Here is a 19,495-nt window from a genome sequence, read left to right as displayed (position 1 = left end):
CTCAGCTTTCTTTACAGTCCAACTCTCACATCTATACATGACCACTGGAAAAACCATAACCTTGACCAGACGGACCTTTGTTGCAAGGTAATGTCTCTGCTTTTTAATATGCTATCTAGGTTGGTCATAACTTTCCTTCAAAGGAGTAAGCATCTTTTAATTTCATGGCTGCAATCACCATCTGCAGTGATCTTGGAGCCCAAAAAAATAAAGTCTGACACTGTTTCCACTGTCTCCCTATCTATTTCCCATGAGGTAATGGGACCAGATACCATGATCTTAGTTTTCTGAACGTTAAGCTTTAAGCCAGCTTTTCACTCTCCTCTTTCACGTTCATCAAGAGGCTTTTTAGTTCCTCTTCACTTTATGCCATAAGGGTGGTGTCATCTGCATATCTGAGGTTATTGATATTTCTCCCGGCAATCTTGATTCCAGCTTGTGCTTCTTCCAGCCCAGCGTTTCTCATGATGTACTCTGCATAGAAGTTAAATAAGCAGGGTGACAATATACAACCTTGACGTATCCTTTTCCTATTTGGAACCAGTCTGTTGTTCCATGTCCAGTTCTAACTATTGCTTCTTGACCTGCATACAGGTTTCTCAAGAGGCAGGTCAGGTGGTTTGGTATTCCCATCTCCTTCAGAATTTTCCACAGTTTATTGTGATCCGCACAGTCGAAGGCTTTGGTGTAGTCAATAAAGCAGAAATAGATGTTTTTCTGGAACTCTCTTGCTTTTTCGATGATCTAGCGGATATTGGCAATTTGATCTCTGGTTCCTCTGTCTTTTCTGAAACCAGCTTGAACATCTGCAAGTTCTCGGTTCACGTATTGCTGAAGCCTGGCTTAGAGAATTTTGAGCATTACCTTACTAGCGTGTGAGATGAGTGCAATTGTGCGGTAGTTTGAGCATTCTTTGGCATTGCCTTTCTTAGGGATTGGAATGAAAACTGACCTTTTCCAGTCCTGTGGCTACTGCTGAGTTTTCCAAATTTGCTGGCATATTGAGTGCAGCACTTTCACAGCATCATCTTTCAGGATTTGAAATAGCTCAACTGGAATTCCATCACCTCCACTACCTTTGTTCGTAGTGATGCTTTCTAAGACCCACTTGACTTCACATTCCAGGATGTCTGGCTCTAGGTGTTACATTAGTTATCACCAAAATTTGTTCTAATTTCCAATCCTCCCCTATGTTTCCATTCCTTCTTTCACATCTCATGTAGTATTTCCTTAACAGATTTCCTGTCTAGAATCTTATTGCAGTGTTTTATATACAATGGTTAGAATAACCCTTGCGTACTGTTTCTCTTTGGGGTTTCCCTGGTGGCTCAGATGGTTAAGAATCTGCCTGCATGTGGGCAATGCAGATTTGATCCCTGGGTCAGGAAAATCCCCTGGAGAAGGGAATGGCTATCCACTCCAGTATTCTTGCCTGAAGAATTCCATGGACAGAGAAGCCTAGTGGGCTACAGTCCATGGGGTTGCAGAGTCAGACATGACTAAGCAACTGACACTTTCACTTTTTTCACTATTTCTCATCATATCATTTTATTTGTGGTATCATAGTGGGCTTCATTGTTTATCAAATGAAATCTTCTAGCTGACCTTTAAAGGCCTTTCTGTTGCTGCCATGAAGTATTTTTGTAAGTACTTTTTAGGAGTTTTTTTTTTTTTTTTAACCTCTACTTTATTTTAGTCTTGTAGATGAGGATAGATTATGTCCTTGCCTTGGTGTTTTTCACACAACTGAGTCAGTACACAGTGATTGTGATTGTGAAGTTGCTCAGTCGTGTCTGACTCTGCGACCCCATGGACTGTAGCCTACCAGGCTCCTAAGTCCATGGAATTTTCCAGGCAAGAGAACTGGAGTGGGTTGCCATTTCCTTCTCCAGGGGATCTTCCCAACCGAGGGATCGAACCCGGGTCTCCCGCATTGCAGGCAGACGCTTTACCATCTGAGCCACCAGGGAAGCCCCTAGTACACAGTAGATTATCAAAATATGATGGATCAACTGAGAAGTCTTGATTGCTAAGTCAAAGTGTACATAACACTGAGTTAATGATTATCTTTCAAGAAGTTGAATTACCTCAGGTGAACCATATTAATTTTCAAGTTAAATTTGATAGAACTAACAAGTATCCTAAATAGTATGGCTTCTGATTGCATTGTATTTTTATTTGGAAAAAACTCTTACAGAAGGATTACACATAGACTTGTTTATTCTAGGCATTTACCCTATAAGCTATACATCAGGTAATGACCTCATAAGAAATTTTAAGTCATCTTAACCTTTAGCCTTTGATTTTCTATAAAAAACAGTTTGCTTTGTGTATAATATTCAAAATAATGCAAAAAACATGGCTGTTTTTCAGAATATTCAAATATAGTTTAAAAGCCTATTTAGTGTATTTCTTTTTGAAAAAATAGTAAATAAATATGGTTTTATAAATTTTCATTTCAGTTGCTTTTGCCAAGAGTAAGTTATTTGACGTTGGTAACTGACAAAGTGAAAAAGCACTTTCAGAAGGTTATGAGACAAGAAGACATTAGTGAGATATGGTTTGAATATGAAGGCACACCACTGAAATGGTGAGTGAATTTTCCTGCATTGTTAAGCACTGAGTATATGATAGCTTTAAGAAGATGTAGTGCCTTGAAGCAGTTTTTTAAAAGTTCTGTGCAAGAAATCACTAGTCTAGCTCTATAATACAGTGGATTTTAAACCAATGCTAAAATATTTTATTGGAAATATTTCTGCCTTCTGTTTGGATGCATAGGACAGATTTACATATTTTCATCAATAGATTTTTTTTTTATATGACATGATAATAGTATGTTTGGTTATGGGTTTTTTTTTTAAACATATATTTAAAATATGAATAAGTCACTCTGTGATACTGTTCAGTTTTGTTTCTGTCTCTAAAGTCTTTATAAACAGATCTTTATATACACATGACTACCTGCAGGGGCATCTTTCAGACTGATTGCCACATACAGTTGACCACTGTGCTGTAAGCACATGTTGTTTAGCTTTGGTCTAGTAGTTAAAAGTATATTGATTTCCTTTTTATGTGAAAAATAATTTTGATGATATATCAGAGTACTGTTTTTTTCAGAAACATTTAAAATAAATATCCTTTTTCAGAAACATACTGAAAATAAATAAATCTAGGCTTATCTATATCTACAGATGATGTAATTTTGTGTTTCCTCTGTTACCGGGAGCTTTGGTCATTGTGCTTCCAAAAATATTTAAGGAAATTGAAGAAGTTACAGGGAGAAGAATAAAATGGCCCAAGATATGCTGAGATATAGGTGTTGAAATGCTGCCATGTAGGTGTAGTTAAATGAAAAAAAGTACAGACTGAGTCAAGCTTTAAGTGAAATATGACGAATATAAATAGTTTAATAATGGACTTGCTCTCTGAATCTGGGAATAGTAAAAAATGAAGAGTTTTAAAAGAGGCTTAAAGCAAATAAAAGAGAGCTAGTAGGTATGTGATAAGTACAACTGTCTTGAACCCAAGGATTATTTAGAAATAAGGAGTGAAATTTTGGAACTCACCTTGTGCTGATTAATTTCCAAGAGTAGTTAGATTTCTCTTCATGATTCAGAAACATACAAGGTAACATCTTATATTGAGTCATGGGTCATGTCACTAACCTTTTTTTTGGTATAACATTCATTTTTTAATCAAAACAGAATACGGATCTTCATAATCACATTATCAGACTCATTATGACTCTTGAATAATTTTAGACCTCAGGCAGCATAGAGAAGTCAATGTTTTCTGTTTTCTTTTTATTTCTCAGAAGAATTGGAGGTTTTGGAATGGGAAGGTGGCTTAGAAGAAGTATAAGAGCAGCAAGGATCAGGAGAGTAGAGGGAAAGGAAGGAGGGGGAAAGATTGTGGGTGAGTAGCAATAGGATATATCTATGTTCTTGACAGTTGTATCTATATTATAGTTGGATATTGAAATTGTATCGCTTTATGTGCATTAGTTGTCGATTTGGAGAAGGAAATGGCGACCCACTCCAGTATTCTTGCCTGGGAAATCCCATGGCCAGAGGAGCCTGGCGGGCTACAGTTACCGATTACCATAAGGAGAACTGATGTGACTGACAGTGGGCTTTTTAGTTTTATTGTTGTAAAGCATGGTTTCTCAACAAGGGCCGTACTGACGTTTGAAGCCAGGTGATTCTTTGCTGTGGAAGGGCTACTGTGTATGTTGCCGTGTTTTTAGCAGCAGCCCCTGCCCGCTATTGCCAGTTGAGATAATAAAAATGTTGCAGGACACGGGATGCAAAACCACCTCCAACTGAGAAACTTTGGAAGAGATGAGAAACCTCAATTTAGCTTTTATAGTAAATGGTTATTAAGTCTTCATCTTTCAGCTGCTATTTTAATTCATCTTGTGTGGTGATTATTTTTGTATTTGATGTGATTTGTCTTCTATAGGTTTGTATTCTATATATAATATCAGTAAATGACATTTGGTCCCATTTCTCCCTGTTATGTTGTCTTCAAGATATGTGTTCCTACTTTGTCATTATTTATCCCTTCTGAAAATCTTTTATTAAAGAGCGAAGTTGTTTTTCCTTTTAGAGAGCTTATGTGAAAGCAGTTGTGTTCACATTGTCTTCATTTTAGTTTTTGGGGTGTTTTTATGTATGGTATCAGTTTCATAGCTATGTCTTGTGCGCTCATTTAATGGCTGTTAAAAATTTTTTTATAGTCTTATTTATTTATTTTGGCTGTGCTGGGTCTTCATTGCTTTGTGGGCTTTTCTGTCGTTGTAAGATCCGGGGCTACTCTCGCGTTGCTGTGTGCAGTCTTACTGCTGTGGCTTTTTGTTGTTGCTGAGCGTGTCTCTAGGGTGTGTGGGCTTCAGTAATTGCAGCACGTGGGCCCAGTAGTTGCAGCTTCTGGGTTCAAGAGCACAGGCTCAGTAGTTGTGCCCTATGGGCTTAGTTGCCCCGCAGCATGTAGGATCTGCCCAGATCAGGGATCACACCCATGTCTCCTGCATTGGCAGCTGGATTCTTTACCTCTGAGCCACCAGGGAAGCCCTTTAACTGCTTTTGATACAGCGTTTCCTTTAGTATTGTTAGGTACTCTGTATATTTGAGGAATGAATAATTTACTGGGGCATGAGTGTAATCCAAAGCCTCTAGACTAAGTTCTGACCTTTTCTCTCTTTGTTCCCAACCATAGCAGTTTTCTCCTGTGTGATAAGTTATTTTCCTGGAAATAGGCTGTCAATATCTACCTAGCATTTAAGCAGTGGGCTTCATAGGATAGGATAATCATCGTAGAGAAGCAGCTACCACTGAAGCTTTCTAAGACTTGAACTTTTGAGACCATAAAGATGTCTAAAGAGTAGCGGAGGACTTCCCTGGTGGCTCAGGTGAAGGGTTGGCCTACCAGTGCAGGAGACACAGGTTCAATCCCTGATCTGGAAGATAACACATGGTGCAGAGCAGCTAAGCCTGTGCTTCACAACTGTTGATCCTGTGATCTCGCGCCGAGGAGCCTCAGCTGCTCCCAGTCTGCACATGTGAGCCTGCACATCCTAGACCCTATGCTCTGCAATGAGAGAAGCCACCGCAATGAAAATCCCGAGTACTGCAATGAAGAGTAGCCCTCTCTTGTCACAACTAGAGAAAAGCCTGCAGCAATGAAGAACCAGGACAGCCAAAAATAAATGAATTATTAAAAGTTATAAAAAAAAAAGAATAGAGGAACATTTATTTGAGTAGGATGATGATATCTGCCTTATGCTTAATTCTTTGGAGTTTTAAGTAAATTCAAGTGAGAAAGAAAATCGAATACCAGTTTAGACAATTCCTAAAAGAAGGAAGAAAATATAAATTGATATCCTTTCTCTCTATAATAACCCTTTCTATTTATATTATTTTGCAGATATTTAATCATCTATGTGAGGGGCTTGAGCAGGTGCTTTGTAGCTTAAGCAGTGGCTCAGAAGAGGTGATAAGTAAATGTTTGTTGAATGAATTAATGAATCTAACTAAGTTTTTTTATTGATAAAACTGAGACTCAAATAAAATAACTTACTCAAATGAGCAAGTAGGACCATACATTCAGGCTCTCAGTTCAGGGATATTTTTTCTATATGTGCTGATAATTCTTTTTGTTAGTTGTTGTTTTCTCTGATTCTGAATGTTCTAATTACATGCTAAATTGTCCATATTAGAATAGAAAAATATTTAAGAACAGTGGAATGCATACAATGAATACTTAATATATTGTCGATTTGTAGAGGTGCCAAGGAGACTTTATCTGTTTAGTGCTTTATCTTCTACATTCTTTATGTCTTTAATGTTTAAAAATTATATGGGAAATGAAAAAAGCTGATCTTAAATTAAGGATCTCTTTCTTAAGAGTATTTGAGTTGATTAGTCAGCAGAGGGTGCTCTAACATTACACTTTAAGGGACAGTTTCTTGTTACAAGAGTCAGACATGACTGAGCGACTTTCACTTCACTTGTTGTTACCCTAACTCAAGTGTTCAAATTTGTTACTTTTATATTAGGCTTATTTTAAGAGAAAAGATCTTGGTTCTTTAAAGAATACTTTGTTAGTATATCCTAATGCTAGTTAGATCTTAGACCTCTAGGTACAAAATTTAGAAAAAGTTCTCTGTCAGCTGTAAAACATGTCTCTACTGGGATATTATTGTTTTGTATAAATTGACTTATTTTCAAGACTGACTATTGGAAATAAGTTGTTGAAACTACCTTTTGAATTTAAAGAAAAGCATCAAATACTGATGTAGGTCTGAAGTTGTAGACATACTATGTCCATTGACCCAGAATTTAATACTGTACCTATGTGATTTCAAAAGTGAATTTTAACAAGATAACTTTTATATCTTAATTGTATATACTGTACAGGCTCTGCTCTTAAATCTAGTCATTTTTCTAAGGTGGTGAATTTTTAGAATTTTATAAATTACTCTGTTAACTAGATTTTTGAAATGTGGCTTACTTATTAGCATTTTATACATGCCATATCCCTTTAGTTGGTTATTTCTGTACTTTTTCATGCAAAAGAATAGACTTAGAAAGCTGAGACACACAGTACTTGCCTGTAATTGTTTGTACCGTAGAGAAAGGCAAAATAGATTGTAATCATTAAATTACTTTGGTTTGCATTTGAGTTATACCTTTTTGTATTTATTAAAATGTAATCCTGTTTTCAGTGAATCACTAATGTAGCAAACTTATGAATAGAATGCATTTATTTAAATAAAATGGAGTGGGACAATAGTCCTCTAGAATATAGGGAAGATTCCTTTCGATGCTAGTCTTAAAATACTGGTTTGCTATCTAACTCAGATGTTTAGGCTAGAATGAGCACCCTTGGCTGAACTTAAAGCGTACCTGTTACTGCTATACCATGCACTGTATGTCCATGTATTTTACCAGTAATGAAGGAGTAAAGAAGCAACAACTTACACAGAAAAATTGTTAATTCATTTTGAGGATTGAATTTAGAAAAGGCTAGAGCAATTTAAGGAAGAAAAAAAGGAATAAAATGTGAAAGTAGGTGTAACGTTATCCTGGTGCAGTCAGTTTTTACAGTACAGTAGATTGAATGTTTCCTGGTTGTGTCTTCTTCTGCGTATATTCAGATTCAAGTCCTCACTACTTCCTTTTCTTTTAAATTTAGGTTACATTGGCAGGAGTAACTATGTAACAGTCAAAAGGCTACATTACGATTTACTCATAGTTATGGCTTATGTGGTTTCTGTATTATAGGTTAGGAGCTTCCTAACAAAACTATGTAGAATATCCATTTAGAAGAATTGTGCAAATTATTACTTTTGAAATTTTTGACATAAATCAGAATATAGTGTAAGAAAAAGTCAATACTTTAGCTGTTTGCCAGTTCTATTTTCTAGATTTTCTTGCATATTAATAGATTCACCAGAAATAAGGAATCTTGGAACTAGTTAATTCAGGTGGTATATTTGTTTGGAGTTTGTATACTTGCGTCAAAATCATTCTGACATAAACAACTGCATTGATGATCCACATATGATCTGTATACTTTGACAATACATATAAGTAAATAGTTATTTTACTCCTGTATTTTTCTGGCTTAGTTTTATTTTTAATGTTTGTTCCAGGTTAACTATTAGATATTATTTTATTTAGAATGCTTTTATGGTAATATTTTACATGTTTTAAATTTTAATATGTTTTAGAAATTATCATACTTAAATTTCCATCCTAATCCTTAGTATATCAGGAAAAATCATCATTTACTGAGACCAATAAATTTTAAAATATATATGTGTGTATATATGTATATTTAAGTCACTTTATAAACAGCTTAGACAGGAATAAAGGAATGGTGTATAATAACTTTATTAGAAATTTTACTAAGCATTTAAATACAGAAATTCAAATTTTTGCTCCGTGTTTTCACTGGTTTTGAATGTATATATACCAAAAATGGGCAGTGTCCTTAATGCAAATAACTGCTCGTTAGTTATCAAACATTCAAATAGACCTCTGTGAGGTTCTAGCTTATCATTACTTCTGGCTCTTTGTGTGCTTAATAGCAGTGCTTTGCAAAATTATTAAAGCCTTACATCATGATTTTATTGTAAAATAATTTCTTTTTTATATGAGTAAACATCCAGTCCAATTCTTTTTAATTTCTATATCATCTAATTCCTTCCAGTCATCTTTGTGTACAAATCTGCCTTTAACATTTGCCCACTTACTGTCATGAAAATTGCAGTGTGCATATAGTATTAAAGATAAGAATACTGACACTCATGCTTTTAGCAAAATGAAATAGTTTAGGTTCTACTCATAAAATACTATATGAAGAAATACTTTCTTTGATTGTGTGGATAAGAATGCCATATGTCCTTAGAAATATGCTGTTCATTCATTAGTTCTTGAGTTTTATAAAATTCATTGACAGGATATCATCATCTAAAGACTCACAGTGTGAGATTTCACTTAAATGATCATTTTACCAATGTCATTAAAGTCTAAAGTACTGGTTTGTGTCTCTCTGCAAAAATCTTCTGATTTATCTAGTTGTGTAGTCTTTCTCTGTCAATATAGGTGGAAAATAAGACATTTTGAATTTTCACCCGTGTTAATGAGAGCTGAAAGTAGACTCCAAAGATGAGGTCTGCATCCTTATTTTATACTTTGTTGAAATACGATATAATGTTTTAGGTGACAAAGTAAGAAAATGGATGAAGGATACATTATTGTATCTTTCTTCTAGGTATAACATTATTCTTCCATTCTTACTAATCTTATCAATCCTTTTTTTTAGTTAGGAATAGTTGATAAGTAATGATGAAATAATTCCTGGAATGAAGTAGCAAAATGTTTCAAGATGGAGGAAAAAAATAAGATCACTAAGATGTCACAGTGTATCTTAGATTTATAAAAAGGTCCAGTGAATTCATATGGCAATTGCTAATCTTATTCTTTTTTTTTTTAAGTGAGTTTTTCTTGAGATTTTTGGAAGACTTTTAAGAAAGAATTAAAGTTATAAAATACTAATTTTAAAATAGTTATAACTGTACAGAAAAGTTCACAATCTAATATTGGGCCCATTGGATTTTCATTGGTATGCCAAGGGTTAACTATTTTATGGCTCTTGATTTATGCATTCAGCAGCTCTTATCTACCCTGTATGAGATTCTGTGCATTTAGTTTTTTTTTTAATATTGAGAGTAAAAAATAATTGATTATTGAATCTTACTACATTTAACTTGTATTCTGACTCAAAAACTTATTTTTAAAATTGTACTTGATTTTTTTATGATAGTATAGGTTGCTTTAAAATAATATTTGATTTAACTTAAGAATTTGTGTATAGTTCCATTTTTGAACAGTAGAAAATGTGTAAACACTGAATTGCTAGTCATTTTATGGGATTACTGGTGAATCTGTCCAATAGGTCAACTACGTGCATGCATGCACGCTCACCTGCTTCAGTCATGTCCAACTCTTTGTGACCTCATGGATCATAGCCCGCCAGGCTCCTCTGTCCATCGGATTTTCCTGGCAAGAATACTAGAGTGGGTTGCCATGCTCTTCTCCAGGGGATCTTACTGACCTAGGGATCAAACCTTCATCCCCTGTGTCTACTGTGTTGCAGGCGGATTCTTTACAGTTGAGCCACTGGGAAAGCCCATGTAGTTTGGAAGACAGTATGCTCTTTTAGTTTAAGTACCCACATTCATTTTTAATCGGTTTGCAGATACCTCAGAAGGATGTGAAGACTTAAAAAAGGTCTATTTTATGAAATGCATGGTGTTACATAGAGCTTGTACAATTTTAAGAGGTCATAGAGAAGGATAAGAAGTATATAGGATCTATAACTTGTTTATAGTGCAGTATTTTTTAAATTACTGTTTTTATTTCAGTTTTTAACTGAGGCTGGAGTTTTTCCTGATTTCAGAATTTGCTAAAGAAAGCATTCTGTAATTTAGTTGATCCAAAATTATATTCATTTCTAGTTTTGAAAGATTTGTGTTAGTTACTGACATTCAATTAAAAGTTTGAGGGTTTTATTAAGAGATATAACACATACATGACTCAAACTCCTCACTGTTTTATTTTACTAGCAAGGCATTCATCCTGAATTCATTTTAAATAAAAATATGATCTCTAATGACTGATGATTTTCCCACAATTATGTAGATTATAATTTTGTTTGTATATTAGGCAAACATAAATACTGTTAGCTAATATTTGAATTTTGGTCAGGTAATATATTTGGATCACTCATTTTGAAATAAATTGATGTATTTTCAAAGTTTTCCACTCTTAATCCTAGGAGTAATTCACTAATATATTATGGAGGAAAGAACAAGACTGTGCATAAAACCAAGCAGTTCTCTATTAGCCTTTGTTGGGAGGATTATTTAATTTTGATTCACTAATTAAGTTACTTTAGATTCTTTTATTTATTTATTTTTTTTTAAATTTTTTTATTAGTTGGAGGCTAATTACTTCACAACATTTCAGTGGGTTTTGTCATACATTGATATGAATCAGCCATAGATTTACACGTATTCCCCTACTTTAGATTCTTTTAAAGGGTATAAAAAATAAGATTTGTTCTGTGAAGTCTGCAAGATCTGTATTGTTAACTTGTTTGTTACTAAATAATTTGCTTCCCTGTGAGTAATGATTACATTAGGAAATGTTCTCTTAGAAGTCCTTAATTTATTATTTTTTAAAAAAACTTTAGATTTCGGTTATAGAAGAATATTCAGTGACTTTAGAAAATATTGACATATTGTTATGTAAAAAAAACAGGTTATAACAGTTTGTAAAGGATAAGCCTAATCTGTATTTAGAATTGTATGCATAAAGAGAAGATTTGAAATTTATATGCTGTAACATTAATAGTATAAGTACAAAATAAGTGATTTCATGCTCCTTTAGGTGCTCTTCTCAGGTCTTAAAATTGTAAAATTTAAGTTGTTTTAAAAAAAGCTCATCATCCAAAATGAATACTGATATGATAATTAAGTGTTGCAATACTGTGACATAACAGTGCTCATGGCTGATAAAGGGTTCCTTAGTACAATTTCATTATGTATATTGAAAATTCCTTAGGGAATGAAATGGTTAGGGGGGAATAAAACCCTGATGCCTGAAAACTTGCCATAATAGCCCAAGCAAGTAACTGTAAAATATCACCTTCCTGTGATTTGTGGTTAAAGTCCCCTAATACTTGGTGTTAAAATGTACCTGAAGTTTATTTTACTTTAAAATGTTTAAAGTAGTTTAAATGTTTATTTTTTCTTATAATGTACTCTTTTATTTTTAGGCATTATCCAATTGGTTTGCTGTTTGATCTCCTTGCATCAAGTTCAGCTCTTCCTTGGAACATCACAGTACATTTTAAGGTATAGTCTGTATAGCATATTCCATTTGTCTCATTTGTGGTACTACTTAGTAAATAGCCTTAGAGTAGAATTTTAAGTTGTTATGCTTTCCCATGATACTTTTATTTGCTAAGCTGCCATTTGTGTTTATGTGTAAGATGCCCTTCAATTTCTTCTTAACTTTTGGCACAACCATTTCAACATTTAATGTATGAGTGCCTCTTCTTTATTGGAGCTAGACACACCATGTTTGAAATTAAATATTTTCGATTTCTTTTCTTTTTTTTTTTCATTTAAAAAATCTCAAATAGGGATAGCAAAATTCAGAGTGCATGTGGGCATGGAAATGGGGAAGGAGGCAACCTAATACTGAGTAACTCTAAGGCTATTTTGATGGAATGAAAAGAAGTGTTAGGAGACAGAAAGCCAAAGACTTAATGTAAGTCTGTTTTGAGAAATATTAATTCCTGTAGTTTTTCATGAGTCCAAGCTAGTTTTATTGTAACCTAATTTTGTCTTAATATTTTTTAAAAATCTCATCTCTCTTTCTCTCTAACCACCCTGATTCTCCATGCCCCACTGCATAAGCAATTCACAGGTACTGCTGAAGGACTGGACCCCTTCTATTAGTTGATTACTAGGCAGTGATTCTCAAATGGTGAGATGTAGTGGGAGGGAAACATGTTAAGAGTTTGAAAAGTCATTTAGGTGTCTGATTTGCTTTTGCATTAGGGACACTTATTCAAAGTGAGTGCCCAGAAGCTTGCCATATCTTTCTAAGTTGCTTTCCTTTCCTATTTTTCTAAAATTGAATTTGTGGTTCGTTGACATTTATTTCCTTATTATTTGGACTAAAATAATGCTTTACATAGCACCATGTTCCTTCCCACAGACGTTAGTTACTACAAAACCATACAGAGGGAGGACATGTTTCTGATTTGCATGAGTTTCAGTTACTATGAAAAGCCAAGTCTGCCTGTATGTATAATAATTTATGTTTAGGATAGTATGAAGGTAAAACTACTTCAATCATAATAAGTGTAGAAGTTCCATGTTGCCTAGTAGGTCTTTTCCATTATATTGCAATTTTGGTAGTTAGATTATATGTGTGTGTGTGTGTGTGTGATGCACTAAAAAACTTTGAAATCTAGGTTAAGATACATCATATCTACCTGTTTATTTATTCATTCAACAAATACTCAGTCTACTGTGGACCAGCCAAGCAGTGTTCTAGGAGCCTGGGATATATGAGTGAAAGACACAAAAGAGACTCACACACATTTTATGGTACCTAGCTGGCATTGGATGCTAGGCCCTCTATAATTGTTGATTGAATTAGTTGATGGATTGTAATAATGAAAGGAAAGGCTTAGAATCTTTATGATTGGTTTACTGTCATGTCAGATTTTAAGAGATTTTATATAGAGTAATGTGAAAACAGTTGGAAAACATTTAACCTTAAGTCAGTAAACAAACATATTCCAAATAACCAGTACATGATGTTGTAAAATTACGCATGTGTGAAAGATTCATTCAAAGTGCATGATTAGCATCAGTAATTTTAATGTAACAGAGGTTGAATGTTTATTGATGTGGTTTCAGATACCACATTAATGTTTTAGTAAATTGCATACTAAAAACTACTGGGTTCTAGTCTTCAAAATGGTCAATTTTAAGTGAGTTGTATATGAATTATATCTCAGTTTTTTTTTTTTAAAGACATAATGGTTAGTAATTTTCCAAATTTGGAGGAGAAAACACAAGTCTGTGTGTCAGAGAAGCTCAGCAAATGTAAAGCAAATAACTATACAGAAAACTACACCTAGGCACATTATAATCTTTTGAAAGCCAGTTATAAACAGAAAATCTTGAAAGTAGCCACCAAAAAATGACACATAAAAGAGAACAGTAGGTAAACGATGGCTGACTTTTCATCAGATAGTGGAGAAAGAAGGAAAATGGAATGATATGTTAAAGCGCTGAAAGAAGCTACGGGCAAGAATGAAGAGCACCGGAAATGGTAAATAAATGATGACTAGAAAAGATGACCTCTTCTTTAAAAGAGAAATGACAGTTTAAGGTGATAATAGTATATTTTGTGCTTCACTGGTGGTTCAGCAGTAAAGAATCTGCCTGCAGTGCAGGAAATGTGGGTTCAGTCCCTGGGTCAGGAAGATCCCCTGGGGAAGGAAATGGCAACCCACTCCAATATTCTTGCCTGGGAAATCCCATGGACAGAGGAGCCTGGTGGGCTACAGTCCGTGGGGTCGCAAAGAGCCAAACAGGACTTAGTGACTAAATCACCACTACCAATATAATTTTAAGGAAGGGTTAATAATATCTGTAAGTAAAATAGGTGACCGCATTTGTCTAAAGGATGAGTCCGCTAAATCCTCAATTACATACTTGTGGGTTCCAAACAAAAAGAAATGCAAGAGGCAAGGAGTCTTTACAAATAGCTGAGGAAAGAAGAGAAGCAAAAAGCAAGGGAGAAAGGGAGGATATACTAAACTGAATGCAGAGTTCCAGAGAATTGCCAGGAGATAAGGCTTTCTTAAATGAACAATGCAAAGAAGTAGAGGAAAGCAATAGAATGGGAAAGACTAGAGAAAGTTGGAGAGATCAAGGGAACATTTCATGCAAAGATTGGCATGATAAAGGACAGAAACAGTAAGGACCTAATAGAAGTAGAAGATATTAAGAAGTAGTAGCAAGAATACATAGAAGAACCAGACAAAAAAGGTCTTAATGACCCAGATAACCATGATGGTGTGGTCACTCACCTAGAGCAAGACATCCTGGAGTGTGAAGTCAAGTGGGCCTTAGGAAGCATTAGGTACCAACAAAGTTAGTGAAAGTAATGGAATTTCAGCTGAGCTATTTAAAATCATAAAAGATGATGCTATTGAAGTGCTGTACTCAATATGTCAGCAAATTTGGAAAACTCAGCAGTGGCCATGGGACTGGAAAAATTCAGTTTTATTTCAATCCCAAAGAAGAGCAGTGTCAAAGAATGTTCAGGCTACCATACAGTTGCGCTCATTTCTCATGCTAGTAAGATTATGCTCAAAATCCTTTAAATTAAATTTCAACAGTACATGAACCAAGAACTTCCAGATGTACAAGCTGGGTTTAGAAAAGTCAGAGGAACCAGAGATTGCCAGCATTCATTGGATCATAGAGAAAGCAAGGAGATTCCAGAAAAATGTCTGCTTCATTGACTATGCTAAAACCTTTGACTGTATGGATCACAACAAACTGGAAAATTCTTAAAGAGATGGGAATACCAGACCACCATACTTGTCTCCTGAGAAATCTGTATGCAAGTTAAGAAGCAACAGTTAAAACTTCACATGGAACAGTTGACTTAATATCATGACATCCTATGCCATCACTTCATGGCAAATAGAAGGAGAAAAAGTGGAAGCAGTGACAGATTTTGTTTTCTTGGGCTCCAAAATCACTTATGATGGTGACTGCCACCATGAAATTAAAGGACACTTGCTCCTTGGAAGGAAAGCTATGACAAACCTATACAGCATATTCAAAAGCAGAGACATTCCTTTGCCAACAAAGGTCCATATAGTCAAAGCTATGGTTTTCCCAGTAGTTAGGTATGGATGTGAATGCTGGACCATAAAGAAGGCTGAGCACCGAATAATGGATGCTTTTGAACTGTGGTTCTAGAGAAGACTCTTGAGAATCTCTTGGAAACAAGGAGATCAAACCAGTCAATCCTAAAGGAAATCCTTCCTGAATATTCATTGGAAGAACTGATGCGGAAGCCGAAGTTCCAATACTTTGGCCACCTGATATGACGAGCCAACTCATTGCAAAAGACCCTGATGCTGGGAAAGATTGAAGGCAAAGGAGAAAAGGGCAGCAGAGGATGAGATAGTTAGATGGCATCACTGAATCAATATACATGAATTTGAGCAAACTCTGAGAGATAGTGAAGGACAGGGAAACCTGGCATGGTAACAGTCCATGGGGTTGCAGAGTGTCTGACACAACTTAACAACGGAACAACAGCAGCAAAGAAATCGCAGGGGAGGTTTTAAAGTATTTCAAGCTGAATGATAGTGGAAACACAACATATTAAAGTTGGTGAGAGTCACCTAAAGCAGTGCTTAGAGGGAATTGAAAAACTTTCTATAGTACAAAAACACAATTTCTGATATCAGGAATGAAAAATACTACATCCTATTGAGTATTAAGTATTAATAGGATAGTAAGAAATATTATGAACAACTTTATGCCAGTAAATTTGATAAACGAATAAATTCAGTAAAAAGAAGTAGCAGATATAAATAGCCCCTAAATATATATATAGAAGTTGAATTTGTAATTTAAAAGAAGCGTTCTCACAAAGTAAAATTCCTTGCCTAGTTTCATGCTTGGTAAATTCTAGCAGATATTTAAGGAATTAAACAATATCAATCTTTAGACTTTTTCCAGAAATAGAAGAGGAGAGAACAATTCCCAACTTGTTTTACAGGCCATAGTAAAGATATTAAAAGAAAATTGCAGACCAGCATTTCTGATGAGCTTAGATGCAGACACTCAGAAAAATAGAAGCAAATCAAATCCAGCAACTTGAAAAAGGATAATATACCGTGACCATATTATAATTTCCCACAAATAACAAGAGTGACTCAACTTTCATTGTCAATGAGTTGTTGTAAATTCAACACATTAGCAGAAAAAGTAGAGAAATCATGATGTGATGAACAGATGCAAAAAAAGCTTTTGACAAAATTGAGTACCCATTTTCATCAAAACTCTCAGATTTATTTAGGGTGTAAATTGAACAGAACTTGATGGATGGTGGGAAACAGGGAGAAGGAGGAAATCAGCAGTCCATGGAAACGGATTTTTTGTTTTGCTCTATTGTCATAATAGAGCTTATAATATTATTATTAATAGATTGAATGGACTCCCCCCCCTCCACTTACTTTGTAAGTAGTTTCAATTCAGTGTTTCGTTTAGTAGTATTTGGCTATTTCTAATGTGTCTGGACATATTCCAGGCTGCCTGGATTAATGTTTTATCTAAAGGACACAAGTAATATTACACAAGTAAATGGAACCTTTCAGGGAAAAAGTGAAATTAGATATAGTTTATCAGGATTCTGACTTGGAAGATTAATGAAAGCAAGTAAAACATGGTGTTGAAGTTGCTGCCTTTATTTGCAAGAATTTGTTTGGACTGACAAGATAATGTATGTAAGAAGAGATTTAGAAAGGTAATGTAACAAATTGAGACTCTGCTTGTAATTTTGTTGTGAAGCTTTCAAAAGAAGATTTCCCACCCCAGCCCAAGCTCATCATGGGAAGAAGAGCATTTCATAAGTAGGATCTGAGGGGAGTTTGGCCGAGACCTTTGACACTGTATTTGTGGCAACTATTAATTCAGCTGCTATGGCTGCCTAAGCATAGCAGGCTCTTTCTGCTCCCGAGCTTCCCCTGAATTCATTAGAGTTCACCTTTCTCCTACATAGAGATGTAGGGCATTCTCTGCGGAAGGGTAGGTGTACAAATACGCACTCTCTCACAGACCTCCTCTTTTACTATAAGGACTGATTATTTGGACTTGTCAGCTATCAGTTATAGGTGTCAGCATTAGAAGTTTAGAAACCTGCAAAGCAATGGAAGTCTGGGAAAAGCAAACCTATAAGAGCCATTTGAAGGAATTAGCAGCCTATGCTGATGCAGCAATAAAAAATGGTGGAAGTTTTTGTTCCTCCTGATTTCTCAAACTGGTGGCATGAGAGATCCTAACTCCTTTTTTTCCCCACAATCAGCTTGCATACAATTTTAAGAAATTCTAACAGTTTTTGAGCTCAACTATGTCTTCCCCTGGTGGCTCAAATGGTAAAGAATCTGCCAGTAATGCAGGAGACCTGGGTTCAATCCCTGGGTCGGGAAGTTTCGCTGGAGGAGGAAATGACAACCCACTCCAGTATTCTTGCTTGGAGAATTTCATGGACAGAGGAGCCTGGCAAGCTATAGCCCATGGGGTCGCAAAGAGTTGGATACAACTGAGCGACTAACACTTGAACTTTTCAGGTCATAATTCAAACTACATGAAAAGAGTCTTTTTTTGGAATATGAACTTTTATGTTTTCTGCCACACATTCATAACCAGAGTGGATAATTAACACAGTGAACTGTATAATATCTGAATAAAGTCCATCTAATTTTATAGGTCAAGTATAACAAAACTAAAATTTTTTTTTAATAGCAATAATTATCATAATGCTTGTTCATGACTGTAATAGAATTAATATGATATGCACTCAATTCTTTGTCCTGGTCCAGAAGCCAGGGTAAATCCCTTCAGTCTAGCTGATAGAAAGCAAATATAGCTGACTGTAAAGTTGATTAAGGCATGGACACTCTCTCTATTGCCCATATCTCTCTCATCTTTTAGTTTTGTCTGTCACTCATATTCTTTTGTGTTCTCCTTGTTAGGAAATTTCATATTTTCTCCTCTTCTTTGCCTTTGTGTGCCTGTGTCTGAAAGCATCCATCTTAATTCTTCATGGGCTTCTAGTTCAAGAGCACCATGAATCTGGAATCCCTTTGTACATAAGAAAGACAATGTGGTGGTCTCAGCTGTTTCCTTCTGCTCTAGTGGGTAGTTATATAGTGGCTCATGTTTTACTCAGCAGAAGCTGTGGGCCTGAACTCTGTAAGAAGAGGGAGATGGACTGATTATTTGTATTTTATAAATGTGATTTAGGAGATCACTATAGGTAATCAAGTGCCTTTTCTTTTGGTAGGAAGGCATCTGTGGTAAATTTCCTTGTCATTTAGGAGCTATCTGTGACTTGGGTAATTGAGTGTTATCTGTTACTACAATAGCATGAGTAGGCTGTAACTAAATGCTGTTTTCTACCATTAATACTTGACTCAATTTTTATTAAAGGACTTATAGAACAATATCTTTTTTTGGTAAGATAATGTTTGAATATAATCGCTAAATACATATTTAGGTCTTAGGGAGGAAGTGGTATTGCATAGTGGTTTAAAAACTGGGACTGTTGAGTCAGACTAATCCTAGCGCCACCACTTGCAAGCTGTGCAATTGTATTTACTCCCAGAGCTTTATTTATATATATTTTTAATCTGTAAAATAGCAGTAACAGTAATGTTTACCTCAAGAGTTATGAAAATTATATAATCCATATTAAAAGTCTTAGTACAGTGTCACATACTAAGTGTTCTGTATTAGAGTTAGCTGTTATTAATATCTTTTTTTTTTTGGTGAAAAGTGCATTAGTCATCTCGTTTACATAAATGCTTATTTGTCCAGTGATCGTTGCCTCAGCTGCCTAAAAGATTCAGTGAAGGTAAAGAATGTAAGTTTAGCTATTTGACCTTACATTTTAACAGCTTTGTTAAGCTCTGATTGACGTAAAGCAAATTACACGTTAGAAGCGCACACTTTGACAAGTTTATGCCGCAGTTTATATATTTGTTTACCTGTTGACATTTAGGTTGCTTCCTGTGTTCCTACTGCTACAGACAAAGTCGCTGTGAACATTCATGTACAGTTCTTTGTGTGGACACATGCTTTTGTTGCTCT

At 35.1% G+C, this 19,495-nt stretch overlaps 1 protein-coding gene across 5 annotated transcripts in view; it reads left to right on the top strand.

The window, feature by feature from the left end:
* Positions 1 to 19,495, top strand: part of ATG5 (autophagy related 5) — a 115,482-nt gene that overhangs the window by 19,382 nt on the left and 76,605 nt on the right. For 4 of the 5 annotated variants that reach the window (XM_043439110.1, XM_043439107.1, XM_043439106.1 and 1 more), the window contains exons 3-4: positions 2,463 to 2,590; positions 11,848 to 11,926. In XM_043439110.1, coding sequence (XP_043295045.1) covers positions 2,463 to 2,590; positions 11,848 to 11,926 — 207 coding nt within the window. The remainder of the gene's footprint in view (positions 1 to 2,462; positions 2,591 to 11,847; positions 11,927 to 19,495) is intronic. The other variant, XM_043439111.1, reaches the window with a different exon arrangement.

The sequence above is a fragment of the Cervus canadensis genome, chromosome 20 (assembly GCF_019320065.1).
Source record: "Cervus canadensis isolate Bull #8, Minnesota chromosome 20, ASM1932006v1, whole genome shotgun sequence".
Taxonomy (NCBI): domain Eukaryota; kingdom Metazoa; phylum Chordata; class Mammalia; order Artiodactyla; family Cervidae; genus Cervus; species Cervus canadensis.
Note: the sequence above shows the minus strand (reverse complement) of the source record. Positions and strands in the feature narration are given on the sequence as shown.